The sequence below is a fragment of the Drosophila sulfurigaster genome, chromosome 3, assembly GCF_023558435.1.
Source record: "Drosophila sulfurigaster albostrigata strain 15112-1811.04 chromosome 3, ASM2355843v2, whole genome shotgun sequence".
Taxonomy (NCBI): Eukaryota; Metazoa; Arthropoda; class Insecta; order Diptera; family Drosophilidae; genus Drosophila; species Drosophila sulfurigaster.
In genome coordinates this window covers 27,687,832-27,713,855 of record NC_084883.1, presented here as the reverse complement: position 1 = coordinate 27,713,855, position 26,024 = coordinate 27,687,832, and the positions used below count along the sequence as shown (strand labels likewise).

General features: G+C 42.3%; 1 protein-coding gene across 3 annotated transcripts in view; it reads right to left on the bottom strand.

The window, feature by feature from the left end:
* Nucleotides 1-142: 142 nt before the first annotated feature.
* Nucleotides 143-26,024, bottom strand: part of LOC133843419 (apoptosis-stimulating of p53 protein 2) — a 43,339-nt gene continuing 17,457 nt past the window's right edge. Inside the window, exons 1-7 of one of the 3 annotated variants that reach the window (XM_062276946.1) lie at nucleotides 8,820-9,356; nucleotides 6,633-6,900; nucleotides 4,271-4,488; nucleotides 1,890-4,108; nucleotides 1,605-1,822; nucleotides 1,338-1,540; nucleotides 143-1,253 (exon numbers count right to left, since the gene is read on the bottom strand). In XM_062276946.1, the coding sequence (XP_062132930.1) occupies nucleotides 1,209-1,253; nucleotides 1,338-1,540; nucleotides 1,605-1,822; nucleotides 1,890-4,108; nucleotides 4,271-4,488; nucleotides 6,633-6,900; nucleotides 8,820-9,050 (3,402 nt within the window). In that variant the 5' untranslated portion in view covers nucleotides 9,051-9,356 and the 3' untranslated portion in view covers nucleotides 143-1,208. Of the gene's footprint in view, nucleotides 1,254-1,337; nucleotides 1,541-1,604; nucleotides 1,823-1,889; nucleotides 4,109-4,270; nucleotides 4,489-4,551; nucleotides 5,169-6,632; nucleotides 6,901-8,819; nucleotides 9,357-26,024 lie in introns of those variants that run through there. The other 2 variants (XM_062276947.1, XM_062276948.1) reach the window with 2 other exon arrangements.

Genomic DNA, 26,024 nt, shown 5'->3' with positions numbered 1-26,024 from the left:
TGCTTACCAATTCATTAAATAATAAATGCAATATCTGTAATTTGCTTTCAGAGTATTTCCACTCAGTTGATTCAATTCAATTTGTTAATTAATTGGCTACCAACAATGAGTAAGAAAATGTCAATTTAATTTGTATATAGTATTTATTAAGGGTTTTAAGTTGATAAAGAAGCAGTTTTTATTCGTAAGTACTGTACATCATGCAATAATATTAATATTATTATTATTTTCAATTATTAATATATAATATATATATTTTTAGTATAAGGATATTTAATTCGATTTTGTCGTTTGTCTACATACAAAAATCACATTCGATTTGTCTGTGTAAAATATGTTTGAGTTGCAAGTTTGCAATTCTTGTTTGCAATTAACTTGATATGCTGGCAATTAACAAGCTCGTTTCTCCACTATCAAATGCTGCCAATGTTATTTCATATTTTAATTTCATTTTCAAGTCTGCAGTTGTGCAGTTTTCATTTTATACGGTTTATGCACAAAGTTAAAGCAATTTGTGGCGAGCTGTTGTTAAGGGGGGCGGCGACAGAAGGAAGGAATGAGTTTTGGAAATATGATTGGGTAGGTAGGTACATATATTGCTTAAGTTATTAGTCTAGGCCTTAATCTAGGGGGGTCTTAAGTGAAATCCAATTTATTGTACGTGTGCAGGACGTCAGTGTGTGCCGAGAAGCTGTGGCTAATTGTAGCTCCGTGGCTGGGCTTGGCTATGTTCTCTGGCTTCAGCGTTGTGATAAATAGCTGACTCGGGAGCCAGCAAATGTTGCACATTTGATGGCCAACACATACACAGATAGTTGCAAGGCAACACGCACACACGAGCATCGCTAAGACATATGGCAATGTGTGTGTGTGTGTGTGTGGGTGTGTGTAGAGGGTGTGTGGGAGTTGTGTAGTTATATGTGTGTGTGTGTGTGTGTGAGGGTGCGCCTGGTTTCCTTCATGTGGCTTTTTCGAACAAAAAGTAAACAGGAAAGAAAAACATGAGCTATGATAAATAATTCCAGCTCATAACTAATACGCTCCGTTGGCCAGGGAATGCTGCAGCAAGCTGCCATGCACGTGCACGTGCTTGGCATCAGCATCCATCTGTGCTCCTGCCCATCAGCCCATCAGATGTACTTGGATATGTAGCGCTTCTGGATGAGTCGGCCAGCCTTTCTCTTGAGTATGGTGAAGCGTATTAACTGCTAATCGCTGAAATGCGGCGACTGCGGCGGCACTCGTGGATATAGCTGCAGGGGGTGAAACGAGAAAAGGGAATTTGATTAGCTGCGCTCGTTAGACAGAACACTGTTATTGCTGTTGGTTGCACTTACCCCAAGCAGATTGCGTGGCACGTAGCCCTCTTCGCCGGTGGCATTACGTGCCCACCACCATTCATTTTCGGCATCGTCGCCTTTACGCAACACGATCAACGGCTCGTTGACATGAAAACTCAGCTCATCGCTGTTCTGTGCCTCATACGAAAAGACGGCATAGACATCGCCATTGTGCAAAATCCCCAGCTTCTCTTGAATGCCTAAAGAGCGAGTAAAACAAATTGTAATATATCTGCTTAGCTGGTCTACGCGGCTTATACGTACTGTACAGATACTCGGAGCAGCCATCGAAGCCTTCTTCGTCTTCTTCGCACTTTTCCGCTGGCGTCTCGTGATCGGAGAGCGTTGAGGCAAACAAACAGGCGCCGCTCTCCACCAGAAACTTGACCATGGACAAATTGTTGCAACTGGCGGCGCAATGCAATGGCGTCCATCCATCCGAATCCTGTGCATTCACATCGCAGCCAAACTGCACCAGAAATCTGTTAAAGAATAAAGGCAAAACCTGGAGTGAAAGTTGTTTAATTGATTTGTAGTTTTCAAACTCACTTGACTATGTCAAAGTGGCCCGCACAGATGGCATTGTGCAGCGCCGTGATGCCTTCGTCGTTGGCCGCACTTGGATTGGCCACCTGCATGGCCGTCTTCTTTACCAGCTCCAGTTCACCTTCCAGACTTGCATCCAGCAGCAAGGCCAAAGGATCAAAGCTCACACGACGCGCCAACTTCGGTTTGCTAACAGCGCGATCTTTAATGTTGCTGCCACCATTATTATTATTGTTGTTATTATTGTTCTCCGTTTGAGTTGTGGCCAAGTTCATGCGATCCGTTTCATCGACGCTGGAGCTGCTTTGCGAGTTGCTGTTGGGCGAATGCTGTGGCGATTCCACAACATTGCCGCCGCTTGCTGCCACACGGCTTGCCTCTTGCGCCAGCTGTCGGAGCGGCTCCTTCAGCTGTACTTCTGCTGGCTTGCGTTGCAACAACAGCTGTTGACTCGCAGGCTTTGCCACGCCTGCTGTGCCAATGGGCGTGGCCTTGAGTCGCGGCGGTTGCTCGAACAGCGGCTGCTTGCGTATGGTAAGCGGCTTTGCCTTGATGGGCAAATTGTCATTAATGTTCAGCGACTGCAGTCCGAAGGTTTGCACTTGTGGCTGCCCCAGCGACTTGCCACTTGTGGTGGCTGCTGTGGTTGCAGTTGCTGAGGGTGCTGCTGCTGTGGTTGCAGTTGTACCTGTTGCTGCTTCGCTGGGCTGCTCTGTGGGCGACATTTTGCTGGGCTTCGGGGGCAGCGCAGGACGCGCTTCGGCTGGCAACACGACGTTGGGCGCCACACGATTCACCTTGGGACTGTAGGTGATCATCTTGGGTATGGCGCTGCCGCTACTGTTGCTGCTGGTGTTGTTGTTGCTGCTGCTGCTGTTGCTGCTTATTGAAGTGGGTGCCACGCTGCTGATGGGTTTGCGTGGCGGCACTGCGAGATTGCCAACCTGCACTTGCAACGGTTTGGTGGCGGAGCCAGATGGCGCCATTGCCACCGATTTGCTGACGGCGCCAAGTGGCATGCTGTGCACCGTGAGTTGCTGTTGCGTGTTGCGCTCCGAGAGCGTTTCGCTTGTGACCGCAATCTCGTTCTTCTTGGCTTGATCTTGCGCATCCTTGTTGGCCGCTTGCTGATTCAGTTTGTTGATCAAAGCGGAGGCGGAGCTGCTCGTTGAGATGCTCTTGGGTATCTTGCTGACAGGCGAAGTGACAACAGTTGTCGAGGGAGTTGCTGTTGTTGTTGCTGCTGCTGCCGCGGCGTTTGCCTCTGCGGCTGCTGCTGCCGCCGCTGCGGCTGCTGCTGCCGCCGCTGCGGCTGCTGCTGCCGCTGCTGCTGCTGCTTCTCGATCCCGCTTCTTGGGTCCCACCTCAGCGTAGATGTGCGTGGTGCTGTCCATGGCCTCGCTCTGAGCTTGCTTGCGCAGCTCTGCCTCCGTCTTTGCCTTGCTGTTGTTGCTGCCACTCGTTGCCGTAAGCAACTTCTTGGCCAGCTTTGATTCATCACTCTCGCTGCTGTTGCTGTTCGTTGTGGTTGTTGTCGTGGTCACATTGCTGCTGCTGCTGCTGGCTGGAAAGAAGCCAGGCGCCCGGCTCAGATCCTGTATCAGTTGATTCTGCTGATTCGTATTCGCCGTGGCTGCTGCATGCTTCAGCAAGTTGCCACCCGCACTCAGATAGCTGGCTGTCGTTGTTATCGTCGACTTTTGGGGCGTGTGTATGAAAGGCTCAACGGCTGCCACATTGACGCTGCCGCGTTGAATCGCTCGCTCTGCGGCACGTCCTGCGGCTGCAGCGGCTGCTGCTGCGGCCAATTGATTCACTTGCTTCTGCAACAGTTGTTGCTTAAGTGCTGCCACGCCCCCATGCTTCGAGGCAGTCTGTCGTTGCTGTTGCTGCTGTTGTTGTTGCTGTTGCTGCTGTTGTTGTTGCTGCTGAGCTGCTGCTGCTGTTGCCGCCAGCAATTGCGCGGATTGCACATGCAGCTGCTGCTGTTGCTGCTGCTGCAATTGCTGTTGTTGCTGCGCCTGCTGTTGTTGTTGTTGCTGCTGCTGTTGTTGTTGTTGCTGCTGCTGATGATGCGTATTTGCCTGCTTCTTGCGTTGCAAACGCGTCTGCAGCTCGTATATGCGTTGATCCACCGAGCGCAGTTCCGCTTGCCGCTGCTGCAGCGCCTCGCGTTGCATGTGCAACCTCGCATCCTGCTGCAAGGACAACTGATTGCGATACTGCGCATACAAAGCGCAAAACGCAAAGAGGAAAGAGCAAAGCGCAAAACGGAAGCGGAAACGGAAATGCTTAATTAGCTACGTGTTCTCTTTCTGGTTTTATCTCTCTCTCTCTTTTTCTGCTCTTTATCATTTCATCTCTCTTCTTTTTGCTCAACTTACCATCAATTCACGTCGCAGTTTCTCGAGTTCCCGCGACGCTTGCGGCGGCAACGCTTGTGTTGCACCATTGCCATTTGTGGCCAGCAAATTGACCGGACAACGGCGGTCGCGTCGCAGCTCCTCCAGCTGCCGCGTTAGCGCCTCCACCTTGGCCACCGCCAGACTGAGCTCCTTCTCCTTTTCGCTAAACAGCGCACGAATCGAGTCCAAGTCATTGCCTAAGCACAAAAGTTAAACGGATTAGTGGCCAGCCTTCCAAAAACACAGCGCTCATAACTCACGGCGCGCAACTAATTGAAACTGGGCGGGACACATCGTAATCTCTGTCACAACCCTCCCTCCTCCCCCGCCCCCCCCTCATTCCTCTACTGCGATGTAATCAAAATGTTATGCCACCTTCGTAGTTGGACAAGTTTCTGCGCCGGCAGCATAACATTAATCGTTGGCATATTTCTCAAAATTCGCTCATCAACACGTTGCTTCCCCGCCCTGACACGCCCCCCTTCTACACCTTTTGCCTGTCTGGTCACACACATGTCGCTGATATCCTTTAGCAAGGGGTCTGCACATCCTGCGGCTGGCTGTCTGAACTAATTATGGCCAACATGGCGCAACTGAAACCTCATTAACATAACGCCTTTGCCAGTGGACAAGTGTGTGTCTGTGTGTGTGTGTGTGTGTGTGAGACATGCCTCTTGTCTCTTGCTTGTTTGTGTGTGCTTCGGTATGTATGTGGGTGTGAGTGTGTTGCGGCATAAATCGACAATGCCAACGTGCTCAATGTTAACAACAACAATATCAACATAAGTAAGAAGGAAGTCGACTCCTATGATAGACTTCGAAATACCCGCTAACAAATTTGAATTTGAGCAAAGTGAACAAAGATAAGAATAATTGTGGATTTTTTATAAAGTCAAGTGCATAATTTCATTAGATAGCTTCTCCATTTGTGTGAATTTTGAAATAGCAATGCGACAGAAGCAAAAATACATAGCGGTTTGTTTGCTTACTCTTTTTAGTTAGTTGACCTCTTGCACATTGTTTTTGTAAAATAGAAGATAGACATAAGAGACAAGCAAGAACTCCGTTTAATTTGTTCTATTTTTCGGTTGTTTAAGTATTTTTACACAAATGCACAACTTTTTTTGCTGCATACTGAAATAGCAGCTTTTGATTTTCTGTTACGAAAAATTCCGAAAATTATTATAATTTCCCGAAAAGTGAGTTTAATTAAATTCATGATTCGTCACAATACAAAAGGGACAAAATCATTGAGCCTAGGAAAGTAGTAGAATGGAAAAAAAGACTAAAGTGGGCAGGGTGACCATCACGAGATGAAACCTAGATCAGTGTGGCTGCGCGTATGACAAGGTCACACGCACAGTATACTAGCTTTTTGTCGCTATCGATAACACTCGATCGCGACCAAACTGTCAGCTGGTCCTTAGTGGTCACACCTGCAATCATCTGGTATCAACACATATAACTTTAAGGAATTTCAACTAAAATTTTTTTTGTATCTTTTCATATTTTTTATATAAACGAAATACAAAAGTTCATTGCCCTCAAATTTGGTATTTCTAATTTTATATGTTTGGGTGTTTTGAAAGCGAACAATCAGCGAATATAGTATTGTTATGACAATAGTTCGTCAATAGATTTTATTTGTATGTATTTAAGTGAAGAATAAGTTCTATTTCAAATAAGTGCCTTAGAAACACAGTTAAGTATCTCATAAATACAATCAAACTTTTCAATATAATTAAAAGAATTCAAAGTAATGCAAAAATAATGCGGTTTCTCAAGGGTGAATCTCTGCATTAAACGTCAACTATCGCCCAGGCTTTAAATCTACTAAAGCATCGTGAAAGCTGCTCTGAATATTTGTTATGGGTTGAGGAGTGCTTCTATGTGCCTGCCATATACATTTAATTATCTCAAAAACTTATAATGCTCCTCCTTGCACAATAGTTGCCGGGTATGAGCAAGAGCAACGGCGATAACATCTCGAGAGCCCGCCCACAGGCAATCATAAAGGACAACAAAGTGCCACACATACATAAATTAAAGAGTCACACACACACACACACACACATACACACACACCCCATCGCACGCACACACGCAGCTTGTTGTAGCTGCTGAGGTAGTGGCACTCAACACGATTTTAACACATGTTAATCCCGATCCCTTGGCCCGCGACAACACGTTTGCGTTGCGTCAACTAAGCGTCGCGTCGCTGCTCTACGCGATGCTTAACTCAATTGGACTCATCTTCACTTTGTAGTTGCTGCACTTGTTAGTTGCCCTTCTACCTCCCCCTCTACTCTCCACACCCCCCCTTCCTTTCTGTCATACTCACTCAGTGTTACATTGTAGGTCTTCTGCAGATCCACTTGACCCCGCAGCGCGCGTAGACGCCGCAGCTTGGACTCCTGCGCCTCGACACGCTCCCGCAGCCGACGCAGACGCTCGCCCTCGGCGCTGGCCACCGCACTGCGCACCTCCTGCGATTTGAGGAAGCGCAACCGTTGCTCCTTTGTGGCCAGCAGCTGGTGCTGGCTGTCGATTTGCTGCTGCTGTCGCAGTGCCATCGCCCTCAGTTCGGCTGACGTCAGCCTGCTGGGCACCTGCAGAAGAAGAGTGTGTAAAAGTGGTTTGAGTGTGGGATTAGTGGATTATACAAATATATATATATATATGCCATATATATGGTATGCCGTTAAGTATACGCCATGTGTGTGTGCTAGTGTGCGTCCGTGTGTTTAGATCGTTAGAGATTTAGCTGCGGATAAGCTGGCTCCAAAGGTGTCATTGCCGTTGTCGTTGTCAATGTCCTTGTCGCTATCCTTGTCGGTTGTCGTTGCTGGGCGTCAAAGTGAAAATGAAATTTCCACAATTTATAAACGTTATCTGCAATCGTTACTTTTTAACTCAACTTGTCAACATCTTCTTCTCTCACTCTCTCTTTCTCTGTGTCTCTGTCTCTGTCCATGGTCATGGTCACGGCCCGTTTCAGCCTATTTTCCTCTCGCTCCTCTCACACACATCCCAACTTCCCTTCAGACCATAAATCAGGTTATGTTTATGTGTGTGAAAAATGAAAGCTAATTTGCTACCTTTTTATTTTGGGTCTAGCGGAAAAGCCACACCAGCAAAAAAAAAGCCAAAAAAATCAAAATAAAAAAAATAAGAAGAATAACAAAGGAGAGACGTAAGCATAAATAGATTAAACTTGCACCATTCCCTCCCTCTAGCTTTCTCTTCCCAGGTGCAGATAATCGTACACTGAGCATAAATTCAACCAATTGCCCAACTGTCCCATAAAAATCTATTGCGGCTGTTTGTCAAGTCAACAACAAAATATATACATGACTTGCCAGGCGAATGGTCGGAGCAACAAATAGTTTATTCATATTGCAAGTAGTCTAATAATGTGTCTTTTATAAGGATTTATATGAGACTTTCTAGCTAAAAGTGGAAGTTAACCTTAATAAAAACATTCCAATAAGTGTGAATATCTGTCTTCTATGATACATTTGATTTAGTTATTAATTGCCTCAACTCTATAACTTTGCAACACCTGATACATACATCATAAATCATCTTAGCTAGCACATTTCATATTTCATTTTATGATATTTGCTTGGCTCGACAATATTTGCCATGAAATGTGGCACATAACACCTCTGACATCTAAATAACTTTAGCCGCTAAGTATCGATCAATCAATAGTTATTCAAATATACATACTATATTTCAAATTGTTATACGATTTAATTGTCAAAACTCTAATACAGTGATAATGTGCATTCATCATAAATCATCTTTGCTTTTAGTCTCAGCTATCACAATTCATAAGTTAATATTCGAGAATGAAAAAGGGTTGCTTGACTGTTGAAAATCAATAATTGTGGCTTGATACTAGAATGCTTATAATTTATTGAAAGTTGCTAGAAAACTTGGCAAGCATATTTCTAGTATATTTCACATTTCTCTTTATAATATTGCCTTTCCTTGACTTATCGATATGTCGATAAAAGTGTTTTCAAGAGCATCTAAAGGTATCGATTAACAGATAGTTTTCTAAATATATATTCCAAAAAGTATCTATATATTTTCTATCGATTATCAAAACTTTATTACAGTGAATCTTTTCATACATCATAAATCAACTTTTCCTTAAGTATTCTCAGCTGTCATTATTCATAAGTTAATATTTCAGAATCTAGAAAGGTTTTCTAGCCTATCAAAAAAATCAATAATTATAAGTAGTTTCTACAAAGGTTAGAATTTACTTGGCACTGCACCAGAAATGTTATAAAATATCTTAGCATGCTTGATATTTCCCTTTATGGTATTTGCTTGCCTCGACAACATTTGCATAAAAGCGTTTTCAAGAGCATCCAAGTTTTGTCATCTAAGAACGCTTCGCTGAATCATCTCGACTATATAATGCACATCATTATTTAGTACAAGTTTAGCCGCAAAGTATCGATCAATCAATAGTTTTCGCTCAGTGCCATTGATGGTCTGCAGTTTTACTTACATTAAGCTTCGGTTCGGATGTCACCACTTGTGTGGGACTGACACAGTCGCTGCGGCTGCCACCGCTGCCCTCGTAGCTGTTGCCACTCAGGATGCCACCGGCGTTGCTGCCACTGTTGCTGTTGTTGTTGTTGTTGCCACCGCCGAGGGAGGCCCTTGAGGCGGGCATCATTGAAGCGGGCGGCATTTTGGGCAGATTGCCCGACACGGGCCGACACACGCAGGTTAGCATTGCTCTCGTTGTTGTCGATATCGATATAAAGATATATATATATATATATTGAATAGTATATACTATATATTTCTTCTCTTCTGCTTTGCGATGGCTATTGACTTTGATTTCGTTAACGTTGCGTTAAGAATTTTCCGATGGCACTTTTCGTTCACGTTCACGTTCACGTTCTTTGTGGCACTTCTTCTTCTTCTTTATGATTTACTTAAAAATGCACTCACACTTGTAATATTGAAGTGTACGTATGTGTGTGTGCGTGTGTGTGTGCAGCACATGTCCTTCGTCCTGCGACTTTTCGATATTTTTGCATGCGACTAGCGAATGTTGCTGTTGCAGCTGCTGCAGCTGCAAATTTGTTTTTATTGTTGGAGAAAATATAACGAACGTAGCCATGACTTGAATGCAGACTACAGTCGGTACCCTCCCCTTGCTCTCCTCTCTGTCTCACCCACATTCTCATAGACTGGCGGCACCCGCAGCCTGCGACCAGCTGCCTTGGCTGTGTACTCGTTAATGGATTTTCAATTCAGTGCCTGATTGAAAGCATACTTTGTACACCAGGCAACTGCGAGTGTGAGTGCAAGTGTGTGCGTGTGGGTGTGCTACTGTGTGTGTGTGTGTGTGTAGTGGTATTTGTCATGCGAGTGTTGGTTGTCATTGGCAACGGGCAGCGTCAACAGCCGTGACAACAACACTGTGGCACCACGGGCGGCGCCACCAAGCGTCGCTCAGCACGACAACAACGACAACAACAACTCGAACAACAACAACCATAACAATTAAGACTGCTCCAGTAGAGTGCAGAGCATGCACGACTCGCAGACACCCAAGTTTAGTTAAAATTAGAAGTCCGCCCGAAAGTATGCTACATTAATTGTAGCAAACACTTGGACTATTGCTATCCCTCTCTCTCTCTAGCTAGCTCTCCCGCTCGTAACTAGTTTACTTAGTTTATTATTTAACTGGCACAACTACGTCGCTTAACGTTTAACGGCCGAGTTGCGTGTGCATAATCACTCGCACTTGCAGCGAGTAGTTGTGGTAAATGTCAGGAAAAACTTGCGAGGGAAAAACCACGCCAAACTGACCGCCCCGCCCCCACCCACAATAGAGGCAAAAAGTCGAGTCAAGCCACACCCACATACATCCGAGACGGCAACTAAACACTGAGCAAACAGCAAGAACAACAACAACAACAACAACAATGGGAGCGAGAAAATGTCGTCATGTTGGCAAATGGAAAATGAATGCGACGCAAAGTTCCAAGTGGAATGAGAGCCGGATGCAGGGACTGAGAATGAGAATGGACGGGAGTATGGAACTGGATGGATTGGTGGGTGTTTAGTCAACTACAATGTTTTGTGTGACGGCTGCGCGACATGTCAACAGCTGCCAGTTGCCGGTCGAAGCGACGCTGCACAATTGGCTTTGGACACACTCCTCTACATATAGTATAGACTATATAGTAGTCTCGTATGCTATTCCGACAGCCAGGCAGAGCATATTGATGGGACACTCAAAGCCCGTAACTACAAAGGAAATGACTGAGGGGCAGAGCGAAGTAAAAGCGAAGTAGAGGCGAAGTTAAAATGCGGCAGCTGATCAATGGCCAGGCAACAGGAGCAGGGGCAGGAGCAGAGACATCAGACAGCAGACATCAAGAGCAGGCAGCAGACAACAAGAGGCAAAGGCAGCAACAAGCAAGGAGCAAGGGACAGTCTGTAGTATCAGAAATTGCATTTAGAAGCAGAGCGGAGAGCTCAATTTATGGCGCTTTTATGGGTAATATAAGGTCATACATACATACTTCGTACTCTCTGTACACACTTGCTTACACTCGTAAACTGAAGAAAGAGCTGGGGAAGAAGAGGGGGTAGGGAAGGGGCAGCTACAAAGCTGGATGTGTGGCAAGCAGAAGGACAAGCACAACACACAAAACACAGCGCCCGAGATTTGATTCGTGCCTTTTGATTTATTTGACTTTTGAATGGAATCAAGGCAAATTGCGGTTGTCAGCTAACAAACCACAGCAGCCAGATATCACATGACTGCACCACTGCACCACCCGGCAACACCCTGCACCACCCTGCATCACTCTGCCACACTCTCACTTCATTCATACTCCTTTACTTTGCAACTCTTTCTGAACTCTGCAACTTATTGCGATGTCCAGCTGTGTGGCAACTTTACTTTGTGCTTCATCGAAGACAAATCGAATCACGCCCCCGCTTGCCTCTTTTCCTTTCCCCTTCCTCCCTTCCCTATTCCCTTTAAAGCACACTTTGTAGAAAAAGTTGAATCGACAATTTTCGGTTGCGCATATTTTCCAATTAACAAAGTTTGTCATAATAACTCGCTGGCATTTCGATCATGCAACGAGCTATGTGCCTTCCACATTCTTGCAGCCATTTATGCCGCTGACAAGAGGACCTCAAGCTTGCAGTAACTAGAGAACTAGGGAGGAAAGCGGGGGACCCAAGAAAACTTTAGCCAAGGAATTTCAAACATTTTCGCTGGCAGAGCGCCACATAAAAAATACTAAAGCAACAGCAAAAGCAACAGAAAAGAAAAAAAAAACAACAACGCAACTATTTATGTTGCAAGGGAGACTTGGTTGAAGGTTAGGGTTAGGAAATGGGTGCAAGGAGTTGGGGTAAGTAGAGAGTGTGGGTTAGTGTGGCAATGCCGCAGCCAATATAATTGTACATTGAAAGAGGTCCACAACGTTTTGGCGTTGGCGTTGGCGTCGCTGCTGCTGTCGTCATTGCCATTGTGTGTGTGTTTTTCTTGTTGCTGCCGCCTGTTTTTGTTGTCGTTGCCGTTGCCGTTGAGCAACAAGCATTTTATTGATTTTAGCCCTTTTAGCAGCGGCCTGCGGCTGTCAAGGGAGCGCCAGTTGCTGCCGCACACGCTGTTGCAACAAAACTGGTGGAAGGGGCAGACGCGCAGAGTTGCTTCCACAGCTGCGGGGCAAGCATCGCGTGCGCGCACGTTTATTGCTAATTTTTTGTACTTTTCCTGCGCTTTTTTCCGTCTGTGTCGCTTTTCTATCGCTTTTCTCGCTCTCTCCTGGCTTTCTATTTGCAATACACTCACTTCGGCCAAAGGTATTTTTGCACTTTCCTGATATTTATGTTCTTTTTTTCCGCCAGTGCAGTGTTAACTATGTTTTTCTTAATCGTTAACGATTCACAGAGTGTGGCCAAAGCGATTCCTTAGCTAGATTGCAATATTTTTTGTGCCCCAGCAATTGCTTTATCAGCTATTTTATACTTTTTACTGTAGTTAAGTAGCATACTTTCTGGGGTAGGATTAGAGAATAAATTCTCAGAGTATATTGAAGATATAATTCAGACTCTCTTTAAAAAATTACTTCTAAACGAAGGTAGAGATCTTTATTGGAAGTTTATTTATTAACAATTTATTGCTTGTGCTTTCTAGGAGATACAATTTGTGTAGATATTGAACAATATTCACATTAGCAATTGAAAACATTGAACAACAATATTCGAAATATAATTTAGTCAAAGTTTTCAAATTACTAAAGCATGGTAGCAGATTTCTATTTACTTTTTTCTTTATTTAGAATGGACTCCCAAGACTTCCAAGCAGTTAAATTTGTTAGAAAACCAATAAGTAATCATATGATTACAATAAATATATTTTAGAACAATATTGTGAAAATAATTGCAGAATTTCACTACAAATATATTATAATTCAGTTTCAGTTTTAAAAACTTCTTAATTTGTTTTCTTTACTAATTTTAAATTCAATTATAGCACTCTTAAGCTGTTTAATTTGTTGACAAATAGATAAGTAATCATATAAGCCAAACTCATATTTGAAAACAATATTTGTCAAATTCCACAAACTTTGCTACTACTTATGGCAATCAGAGTAAACTCTCAAGCAAATTCTTAAACTAATAAAGCAGATTCATTAAACTAAGCTATTAAATAAATCTTGTTAATCCTCTTACACTAATAGTGTCTTGAGACTCTTATCTTATAATTTGTATTGTCTGAAAAACGATAAGTTTTTAAGTCATTTGAATTAAAGTTATCCGTTGGAAATAATTATATGATAATATAATATCATATGTTTATGGCCAACTGACAAATATTCAATTGAAAAGTTTTTCGATTTGTAGATAATAAAAAAGATATAATGAGTCTCTCAAGAAAACTCTTTTTTAGTTTCTTGAATTTTGTTATACGTTATTTTGGGATTCACTTTTTGGTAATTTGTACTTTAAAATGTATTCTTTATCATTTCGATGAGGTCTTGATTAGAGAGGTTTATGAAACAACAATTTAAAATCAAGCTATCTATATATTTCCCCAGACAATCATGTCACATCTTGAAATGGCAATTTCAAAAGCCAGCTAATTTATCAATTGAATACAACAATTGAAAAGAGCATCGTTGTGTCGATCTCAACTTTATTTCGATACGTGCTGAAGTGTCGCTGGTAAAGTTTTCAAAGTTGCTGACGCTTTCGTCCTGCAGCCGATGGCATTGGCTGGATAGCTGGCTGGTTGGTTGAATGAATGGTTCATTGGCTGGTTGTCGTTGCTTTTACAGTTGTTGCTGTTGCTGCTGTTGCTGTCCGTCACGTCCTCGCTGCACATTTTGAAATCGATTACAAACAGGATATGCAGTGCGGAAGTGTATTTTATGGAGGAGCAGGGTGTTGGGCAGACACCAAACACCAAACACCAAACAGCAGACGGCAAAGAGTAAAAAGCAGACATCAGACAACAGACAACAGACACCAGACCAGCAGCAGCAGCAGCTTTGGCGATTAGCAAAACTGCAGTTGAAGTTGAAGTTTGCAAGAGAGTTGAGAAGTGAAGGTGTTGTGTGCGCTCAGCAGTTTAATGAATTTGCCTGCAATCGAAGATCTGACATTCGAGAGAGAATCGCCGCAACTTTTGCAATTTGCGTGCAACTATGACAAGGGAATGCGAGTGTTGCAAGTTGAGGGTGCAACTGCCACAGCCGCTCCTTGTTGGCGACACACGCTGTGCACAGTTGAGTTCGCTTTTGGGTCGCACACATTAGTCGAACTTTCGATGCGTTGCTCGTACAAGATGTTTTGCTATTTTTCCCCCTTTTCCGCTTTCCACTTTCCGCTGCTTTCCCGCTGCGGCTGCCGCTGTGTCCAGTGGAAAAACTGCTTGTTCCAAGTGGTTTCAGTTCTGAGTGGCTTTAGTTGTAGAGGGCAAAAGTTTTTGCACACTCATGTGCTCGCTTACTCCGCTCGCTTTCTACGGCTGCTGTTTCGACTTAGTCGAAAAGGGCTTAAGTCGTCGCTCACGCGAAGCTTCTCACTTTTCTCTCCTGTGCACGGCAATTGAAGGCAAGGACGCAATGCGGTTGCGGATGCGGTTGTGGCTACGTTTGCTCTCAATATTGTTTGGGGGTGTGGGTTGGGGTTTGGGTTTGGGTTTCAGTTTCGGTTCTGTATTTGTATTTGTGTTTGTGTTTGGGACCAGGACGCGTTGTAATTTCACAAAGCGTCGGCGTTTTTCCATTGACGTTTTTCTTTCTGAGCCGCCTATTTTTTTCTCTCTCAACTTTTTTCCTTAATTTTTCTGTTTTCTGTTTTTTTTTTTGGGTCAGCCGCCTGACGATTTCGTGCCAAACGCTTAACACTCCACAAAGTTGCCAGTTGAAGCAATTTTACGCAAGAGTAATTAAAGCGCAGCGAAGGAGAGCATAGGGAGAGGGACAGGGGAGGGGAGGGAGGGAAGCTGCTGCTGCTGTTTGCTGGTTACACGTGAGCGACGCCAGGTCAGCGTTTGTTTATTTGGTGCGAGAAGCAAAAGCAATGCGGACCGAATAAAAATGCGTGCTGGCCTCAAGGTCGCACAATTGAATTCGAAACGGCAATTAAAGCGGTAAATTAAATGCTCTCTCTCACTACATCTTTCTCTCTCGCTCTCTTGCGTCTCCCCAAGGAATAATTACATCTCTCAGTTGAAGCAACAGCTCAAAATAAATGATGATGAGAGAGCATTTAATTTCGCTTTACACTTGACTTATTGTCGATAATATTATTGTCATTCACAATGAGCTGAGAAGAGCACAAAACTGTAATCGATATCCATTTGTCAAACTATAAATAAGATTCAGCTGCGGCGCGTCCGGGGAATTACAGCCCAACACAAACTTTGCCTACATGAAATGTGACAAGGCTTAAGCGATATCAAATCAGAGCTGGGGAATTTTCCATAAGAAGGAATGCATGATTTCAGCAGCACAAAGAGATCAATGTGTTGATCGACGGCAAAAGTGTTTGTCATTCAGTATTTATCAAATGGATTAATACAATTTAAATGTTGCAGAAGAGATTGTGGATTAAGTATATTAATTAATATTTGCACCATTATTTAAAGTGTTTTTTATATTAAGAAGAGGTAGGGAATTTTCCATAGCTGAGAAAGGAAGCTTTCCACAGCACAATGTGACTAATAAAAAGAAAGTGCTTGTAATTAAATGTTTTAAGCATAAAGATAATAGCATAAGAACGTCAATTTAAATGTTCATGAAGTACCCAAAATTTAAATTTATTTAGCTTACCCTACATAAACTTTACCCCAGGACTAAAAGGTATTTTGATACCGAAAATAATACAATATATCCCTCATTTCGCTGCAAACGATTTGTGTTAATTAAGTGCGTCAAAATGATGAACACACGCACATACAATCAAACTCACACACACACACTCGCTAACAAATACTCTCTCATAACATACTTTGTTGTTGTTTGGGCAATTTAATTGCGCTGCTATTTTTAATTATAATTTGAAAATTTAATTTAATGCTTTATTGAATTGCTGCCGTTTTACTCAGCGTCATCATGACACAAATGTTGTTGTTTTCTTGCTCTGCTCTGGCTGTTATTGTTGAATAATTGACGTACAAATAATAAACAAATTGAAACATTAAATTTACAGGGCAACTGTGCAGGCAATTGGATTGGATTCATCAGCAACAACAAAAAAAAAACAAAAAGGTAAACAATAAACAAAGAAATTGTTGCAACACTCTGTCCATCACACTCTCCTTTCTCTCTTTCTCTCGCACTTCCTGTTGTACGGGGCGTATACGCGTTAATAATTGATGCACTTGGTTGTTCTTTTTATATATATTCGGCTCAGGGATTATGTCCGCGGCGTAAAAAAAAGCTGAAGTGGTTACAAGGTCGGAAGTTGGTTGGCAAATTGCTGCCAATTATTCAAACTTTAAGTTCAGCGAGAGAAAAGATGAAAAGGCAGCGAAAGGAGCAGGAGAAAGGAAAAGTTGTAGGCTGGAGTTTGCACTGATTGCTAAACAAATAATAGTTCCAATTTCAGCAGGAAAGTATGCGCTATTAGCCTGCATATTTGAGTTGTTAACTTCTTTGATTGTCCTTGCCTCCCTTCCCCTTCCTCTATTCCCTCTCTCTCTTAGCTAGTAACATGCTGTGAAGAGAGTCCCGTCAGCTGTGCTGTATTCAGTTGAAATGACTGTTCAAACTTTTTACAGTTGTAATTATTATAAATAAATGAAGCGCAATTTGGTAAGCAGACGCCATTTGTCCATTTGCGGAGAGAGCTTGAAGCGTTGAAGCCTTGACGCAAAGGACATTGCCTTGCTTTGCCATGTCCTTCAAGTTGGCCTTGCTGTCTGTCTGTCTGTCTGTCCGTCCGTTTATTATTAACTTGAATAACGCCCACATTTACACAGTTGTCCATTTGCAGCGCATTACGGAACATAACTGACTGCCTGATTGCCTGACTGAATGGCTGAATGTCTGCATGAATGTTGCTCGTCCCTGGACAGACGCAGCGTGACATGAACCGAAACTCAAATTAGAATATAACCTCAGACACACACATACACACACACACAGACAATTACGAGTATATTACAGTCATGACAATTATTCAAAGGTTCTCATATTTAAATACTCTCGATGCATGACATTGCTGTTAAAAGGTATTTTCGGTTTCACCTTTTTCATATAATACAAATTATTAATAGCACAAGATATTTATAAATGTCATTAAACACAACTGGGAAGTTGATATTATATTGATATATTGCTGATATTGTTAATTAGATTATTATTAGTTATCTCAACGTCGCAATATTTATATATTTGCATTTAAAAGCTAACAAAATCCAATTAAAAATATTTTATATTTTTGAATTAGTAAATTTTGAATTTTATACAATTTTAAAATATTATTAAAACTATATTTTCTCAAATATAATCAACTCAGTGTTGCCCCAATGATTCATAAATATATCGACACTTAAATTAATTTCAGCTAAGAAATCAGTTTAAAAATATATTATATTTTTTGAAGTTCTGAATTTGATATATGAGACAAAATATTCAAACTTTTGATTAATTTCAAACCGATATTTTCTTAAATATAAACAACTTTGCGTTGCCCCAACATTGTGGGGTATCTTTCATCTTTCGCATTTGCAGTCTGTAAGTAGCCTACATCGATTTTAAATGGAAGCTGGACACTGCGTGATTTAATGGTTCATAAATTACGCAAAAAGGCTATTTAAATAATTGAAATGCACAACGCATAACATATTAAACTCAGACTTATTTACGACTTCACTTAAAACTCATAACTTCTCGAGTGTGACAATTAAGATATGCAAAACTTATTACGAGTATTATTATTATTATATGATGCGATACAACCAAAAATAATTGCTGCAGGCATTTCACGTTTTCTGTGGTATCTTTTGGCCAAATGAAAACGAGACGAGACAGCAAGAAATTTGTGTATTCTTATCTCATTCTGCAAGTTGAAATTGCACTCTGATGAGTTTAGCATTGAGTTAGCCAAGAGTTCCGCATTTGCATTTGCTTTTGCATTTGCATTTGCATTTTGCTTTTCCAGCTGCTTTTGCTTTTGGCCAAATACAACAAAAAGGCAGACTGACAGCAAATATTTCCGCATTGCTGAGACAATAAAACTTGACCGCACAAACCAAATTTATAAATTTTCAAAGCAATTTTCTATTACCATTTATGCAAAAATGCTTCACAAAATATGAAATGGGAAACATAATAAAATAAATTGAGACTTCAGACAAAAACACACAAGAAATTGAAGTGGCCCAGCGTCAAGAGTCCACTTTAAGGGTTGTCTGTGGCGACCTTGACTGTGGCACTTGCCACATGGCATTCAGACTGTCAGTTGTTAACTGTTAACTGTTTATCATTCGGCTGTAGACTGTTGACTGTTTATCAATCTCACTTTCCCTTTTCGTGGTTGCATTTGCTCTCCAGTCAAATGCTAATTACACACTTGACCGCAAACTGTCAGATGACGTTCACAAATTTATGTGCATCAAATGGACAACAAAAGTTGCAGTTGATCAACTTAAAGATACTCTATTTACTCTTGAATTGAATTTACTGCCTTTTCTTAAACATCTGTTACTACTTTGCGCACATAATTGTCATTAGACATGCCCCAAAAGTCCGAATAACTCTCAAAAATTGCACACAAGCTGCTTGGCAGCCCAAACACGTATGCTTAATACAAGCATTAGAAGGAGAAGGAAAACCAAAGAGGAAGAGAGAGAGAGAGAGAGGAGACAAGAACTTGGTAACCACAATAACAGCTCAAATGTTTAGCCTGCCGCTTGATTAAAATAACATTTACGCAACAATCCAAAGAACAAAGAACAGAACAAAACCAAAACCAAGCAAACAGCTGCAGGGCAACAAAATAGAGAAAGTGGAAAAAGCATGCGAGATAGATAGATAGAGGGAGTGGCAGGGAAGGGAAGGGAAGGGAAGGGAAGGAAGAAGACAATGTTAGAGAGCCGAGAACGAGTTGAGGCACAAAGTGTGCGATTGGAATCCGCACGGATTCATTCAATGAGCAACCCACTTGCAAACATCAATTGAACTCTTTGTGCAGCTCGAGGCAATAACAATAACAATGGCAACAACAAGCAGAGTAACAAGCAACAGCAACAACAACAGCAACAGTAACAGCAACAGCAATCACATAGTGTAACAACAGTAGCGACTGGCAACGGCATTTATTGTATGTGTAATTTGAAATCAATCAATATCACGCATACGCCACATCAGCCCCACCAAAATCAAAACCTCGCCCACAAAACATCAACAGCAGTGATGTCTATCTTTCTCTTTCTTTCTCTCGCTCTCTCGATAATATGCCCGTCCTTGTCTGTCATCTGCTTAGTGCCTATTTAATTAAGTTAATGTAGTTAAATCTGCTTAAGCAAATATTTCCAGCTGCCTCCATTGCTGCGGCCATTCAACACAATGCAACGAGATAAAACGCTGCCCTCCTTCCCCTTTACAGACTTCTGCTCCTCCACGTTCGTCCTTCTCAAGGCTTCTTCTCCCTTAAGTTGGCAGTTGGCTGTTGGCTGTTGGCTGCTGCTGTTCCCCGAAGTAAACCAAGTCAAAAGGCGAACACAAAAGGCATTCATTACATAGACAACACTGGTTAGCGAAACTTTTTCATCGACGACGACAGATTTGCGACATGAAACTGAACCTCAAGATGTGAGCTGGAGAGATGCGAGATGCGAGATGCTATTGCCACTGACCAGGCCAAAACCTAGAGTCATTAATATTAAGTAATCGTGAAGGATGCTCTCTGGTGTATAATACATTGGGTTGGGCTGCCTAACTGGCCATCTGTCCATATGGCCAACTGTCCAGCTGGCCAACTGTCCAACTGGGCTAACCTGTGTGCTCTGGAAGTTCATGAACTCCAGCTTATAACGCCCACTAATGTTGTCCACTCGCCTCCCCCCGTTTTCTGCCAAGTGACCATGAACATTGCCAAGTGACCATGAGTGACCAAAAGTGTCTGTCCTCTGGTCGTAAATTCACTTGCCACACTCACCGAAGGAGACCCAAAAAGAAACAGTTATGAAGTGACCATGCCGCCCACTTGGAATGCCTCACAATGGACAGATTAGTGGAGTGCTAAGAGTTCAAATGTGTTTAGGACCGATGATCCAATGGACCAAAAAGAACAGTCACAGCAGCCACAGCCACAGCAACAGCTACAGCCTCAGTAACTCAGTCCTCCCTCCTGCCTCTTTCTACCTCAGCAAATCAGCTGACTCTAATGCTATGCGGCAGCTTTTGGGGGAGTAGCAAAAAGGTGTTTGGGGACGAGAAATGTGTCTTTTGTCTTGGGTGTCAACTAAACAGTCGATTAATATATAATCGAGGGCAACTTAACTGAATGGTTAATCAATATGAATAATTAACTGAAGCGTCGTGAAAAACTGGAAGGAGATGCGTGATAGCTGCCTATCAATTTGGATAAATCTGGCATATCGATAAAATGCAGATAAACTTCAGTATTGAGAGCTAATTTATAAAAGACGCTCATTATTCTAAATAGTAAATATGAGTAGCTATTAACAAAGCAAAATTTTACTATCGATAAAATATTGATAGTTATCGATAACACTGAGGCATTAATACGACAAAAAAAAATATATCACATTTGTGAGAACACAAAGAATAGTATTGAGCGGATACCATATTAATAAATGATCGATAATTATCGATAACACAACAAAATTTAAAATGTCGATAAAATGATACATTGCGATTGATATATATTGTTTGAACACAATAATAATATATACTAATAATATTAAACTTAAAGTTTTACATACTATCGATAATTATCGATAGCACAACAAAATTAAAATAGCTATGAAATTAATAGGAATATATTAAGTTTGTATAATTACAATTGAATTCAAATTATTATAACTGTATTACCACATTTCCCATACAATTATATAAACTTCACAATTCCATTTACTATCGATAGTAATGAAATAAAACGGCAATTAAGTTTATGTACTATAACTCGCACAGATTTTCAGTAACTTCTTACGACAAAGCCTAGGAAAATCAAGTTTTATATAAGGTACTAAAGTTACTTTTTAATCGCCACTTCGATAACAATATGTTATCGCAACAAATGAACATCTGTTGTCAGAAATGAAAGCCTCGCAGTCAAGACGCTCTTGACTCGTTTCAGAGTGATGCAATTAACTGGTCTACCTGTGAAAACTTTTTTCATTACGAGCCTTTTGGGGGCTGTGCGCCTCAAACCAAAAGTGGAGAATGTGAAATGTGAAATGGAAAACGGAAAATGGCAAATGGTTAAAATTTATGAGCCAAAGATACGAGTATATTGCGTAAATATTCTCCAAATTCCAGCTGCCCAGCTCGCTCTCTCCCTCTCTCCCTCTCTCTATCGCGTTCTCTCTTTTTCTCTGTTGAGCTTGAGGGACAGCATGTGAAGTAATTTCTGCCAGCTGTTTGTAGCTTTTCTTTGTTAATTTTGGTTATTTTTCTGGTGAAAATGTTGACCTTGTGCTTAACCGAAAATTCAAATGAAATGAACGTGTCGCCCACTTTTTAGCTACTTTTGTACTTTTGTAGCCCCAAGTCGAGTTGAAGTTGAGCTGAGTTAAGTTGTGTCGAGACATATTCTCACATTCCGGAGGCAGTTTTGTAGAATTGCACATTAAGCTTAATTAAGAAATTCATTGGCGTGTCCTGAATGTGGAACTGATGTACTGCTACTGCTGCTGTTGCTGCTAATGGCAAACATTTAAAGCTGGCCAACAGCAAATAGAACTACATTAAACAAAAACAAAAAAAAAAGGACAACCAACAACAAGTAAATAGTTTTTGCCACATTTGCAACAACAATTGCTGAAATGTAAATGCAAATGTAAATAGAATTGCGGCAGCTTTGGGGTATACTTGAGGCTACCTGGCCACTGGCTGCCCAATGGCACTCCGGACATGAACGTCGCACACTTAACAAATTAAAATGCCGCAACTTTGGGGAGGCACAGTCAAGTGAGCGTTGCAATTGAAAAGGGGGACAGCATTATAGAGCGAGAGAGCGATGCAGCTGTGTGTGTGCGTATTATCCTTGTTGCGGCATTAGGAATTATAGAGTTGCATGTGGGCCCAGTTCGAGTAAACAAAAAGCCACGACGTAACATAATTTATGCAGGCGCAGCAGCTAAGCAGCGGTTGCAAAAGCAGCAGGATCAGCCGCAGCAAAGAGGGAGAGGAGATGGAGGACAGAACATGACCTTTGCCAACTCCCCGCACTGTGATAAACAAAAGCCAGCTGGCACGTAGCGTTGTCTGTGTGCAACGGCAGAAAGCAAAGCCAAAAGTTGTTGCCAGGCCACGGGGCGTATGAGCGCTAAATAAGTGCTTGCAACCTCCCTATCTGCGGCCGAAGCTGCACTGTAAAATTGCGCTCATTAAGCAAATTCAGGGCATCTGCGAACGGGAACGGGAGGCAGCAACAGCAGAAGCAGCAGCAGCAGCATTTCTATGATTGCAATGAGTGCGCGACACTTGAAAAGTCAGCAATGAATCTGTGCAAATTGCAGTGGCGCGGTGAGCGGGGAATGGCAAATGGAAAATGGGTAAGGGCGACGTGTGACAATATTGATTTAAATGTCATAAACACCCAAAAGTAGCACACACTCGCATAGATGGAGACATAGATGGCAGAGAGTGCGAAAGAGACACGGCAAGTGGCACATCCGTAAGATACTTTGAATGTTTTTGAGATACACGAAGCGGAAGCAAAGTCAAGAAGGCAAAGAAAAACAAACAGGCCGGCACGTTACATATGTGTGTGTGTGTGTGTGTTCGGTGTGTGTGTGTGTGTGGGAGCAACACTAATGTGTGTAATATGCCGCACACGTAGCCAACTATTAACTGAAATGGAGCGACACGCAAATGACAGCCTACATTTGTGGGCAAAACCGAACCAGAGACATGAGACACGAGACACGAGACATGAGCCCTGAGACCTGAGACCTAGAGACCTCCAAGCTCCGACTCTCGGCTTCAGACTCAACTGAGACGGATCGTAAATATCAGCAACAGTCGAGCGACAAAAAAAAAACACAAAAATAGAAAGAGGCAACAAAAAAAAAGAACGACAACAACCACGTTGTCATTTGTAACAGATGCGGGACCCGGCCACAATTGACTACACACACACTCCGGATAAGCATATGGAACGGGGAGGAAGTAGATCAGGGCGGAGGAGGGGGTGGCAGTATGACAATGTGCTGCTTGCCGCTTGGCGTTTGGCTGGTTGACTGCTTGCTGCCTGGTAATTGGGCGCCAGGCGCAGATATTCACTGATATATAAAAGGCCTGCTGGCACTCGCTTTGTCATGCGGCATGCCCCCGTGTCGCATGCCTCAGCTAGCATCCCACTAAAGCACGCGCTGCGTCGCATTCCCTGCGTAATTGCGACCAAAGATAAGCGCTTTATTACCGATTCACTGACTTTTATCGCATTTTAATAACTCACGAAATGCGGCCACGAAATTTTTACGTCACGTTGAATTTCCGTTACGTTACGTGAAGTTACGTAGTTCTGAACTCAGTCGAGTAGCGCGTCGCGTCGTTACGAACTGTCGTCGGCGCCAGACAATGCACAACTGAAGCCTCGAACTGAAACTGCGTAAGCGAACCGAACCCGACGGCGTCTGCAGCTGCTTTAAAAGGCTTTCGCTGACAACCGAACGCGCCAACTGACGAACGACTGTCGATGGCGCACACGAAGTGTGCTCAAGAGCCGAAGCATTGCAAGCCGAACGACTGCAGCTGTTCCCAGCTGCGTAAGTGGGTGAAGGGGGAAGGCACCCCACTGAGTGTGGGGAGAGGAGAAGGAACAATGTTTTGTGTGTGTGGGTGTGTGTGTGCGTGATTCTTAGCTTACTTGCTCACTTGCATTGTCAAACTGCTAAAGAAGAATAAAAAAGAACTACGACGACGACGACGAACAACGCGACGGCACACGCGGAAGTGCGTGCGGTGTTCGCTGCACAGTGATTCAAACTGTTGTCAGGCTTACAAAAGTGGTTCACAAGTGGTTCAGGCTCATAACTCTGCCGTGTACTTCAGTTATTAAGCTACCAATTTAATACACAGCGAGAGCTCCCTTTACAGTCGAGTGTATGCCGAGTACATCGTATGTTACTAATACCTTAAACACACACACACACACTCACACACAGACACAATTCATAAACTGGTTAACGATGGATGAGCATGGAAAATGGCAGAACGAATTCATTTCGAGGAAACTCTAGACTGGATTTGTTCGCTAATAGTTGAAGCTCAGGTAATTTGAGTAGCAACGAAAGCTACTAAGTAGGGGCTTTGATGAGCAATGCAAAAGTACGATTTGCTACGTAAAAAAACTGTCATAATGGAGGTAGACTTTAAAATCAAATGTAGTGAAAATGGTAAGGATTAAAACAAAAGGAAAAAGTAGAGGAAGGGATTTGACTATTCTCTCTAGAAATAGTGTCATCAGTAAATTTCAGAAGTAGGAGAATAAAAGTTCAAATTACCACATATCATACATATATACGATAATATCATGATGCAATTAGCAATAATAAAAAACGTGAATAGTGGAGGGGTATATGTTAATATAGTACTAGTTGCTTAAGAACAAGTCGCAAATAAAATAAGTTACACTAATGAAAAGGTCTAGTACTAAGATTACTATAAAAAGAGTTAGTATTAGTACTAATTGTGTAACTTGGATAATAAATTATTTTAGATGTAGTAGAACAACTGTAAATAATATATTACTAGTTGTAGTCGTAAACAGGGTTATTGCAAAAATAAAACAGCTCTTTCAGCTGTATTAGAATCACCTACTAAAAGTCAATTCCATTAAATGAAATTGGACTAGTTGTAAGTAGTTAAAATGTAATAACAAATATGTCTAATTAACATCATAATAACAAAAAAAGGCGCTTATGATGGAAAGGAACCTGAGATGGAAATAAACAAGTAAAACTCAACTGGTTCAATTACTTAACAAATCTGCACTTACAAAAAAAAAACACTCTTGGAAGTAAATTTCAGTAGATCAACAAAAGATGTATCTAGAATACCACTAGAAATGTATGTTAAATATTGTAAAAGATTACTGAAATAAATTGTAGTAAAAGCAGAGAGCTTATTGAATAATAAATATTCAAATATACTAATGGAACTTTAGGCTATAAAAAAAAAGATAAATGAAACTAGTAGCAGAATTCTGAAAAGAAAAAAATTGATGTAACTCTTAGATAGTAAGAAAAAAAGCTGAACTAGTAGTCAGGGTAATGGAGAAAAAACAGAAGCAGAACTTGGAGCGAAAGCGGAGATAGAAAAAAGAATGACAAGAGGAGAGAACGCATTCGGTATGGCTAACCCTATTAAGAGAGATATATTCGTGGCTGATGCTCGGATTCTAATTGGGTTCCACTGTCCTGGGTTGGCTGCGATTGTCGCTCAGAGTTCAGTTGCGCAAATTAGCCGCCTGCTCGGCCGTCTGTCATTTTTGCAGCAGGCAGAAGGCAGCTGCTAAGCCAGTAGTTGCCTCTGCTTGCTGTCTCTGCTTTGCTCTCTATACATGTATAGATGTATGAGTGGGTGTGTCTGTTTGTGGGTGTGTGTGTGTGTGTGTGGCTGCTCGGCATAAACTCCAATGCAAGTGGGACTACAGCGAGGCAGCCTTCTGCTGCCGGTTTGTTGCAGCAAATCATTGCCGACTTTTGTGCGCAAATATTTACGGCAAAGTCAAGCGACGACTGCTGAGTGGCAGCTGCTGTTGCCGTTGCTGTTGCCGTTGCTGTTGCTTCTGTTGTCACTGCGTGGGTGTCCGGAGGACGTCTCAAGGCAAGCGGGAGTGCGAGTGGGAGAGGGGAGTGGCTCAAAGACAAAGGCATGCGTCTAACAGCAGCGACAACAACCTGTCACAACGACAGGCGAAATACAACAACATCAACAACAATAACAACAACAACATACACACAAAGTACACACAATGCGACATTAGCTCGTCGCCGGGGTCAGCTGAGACACACACAGAG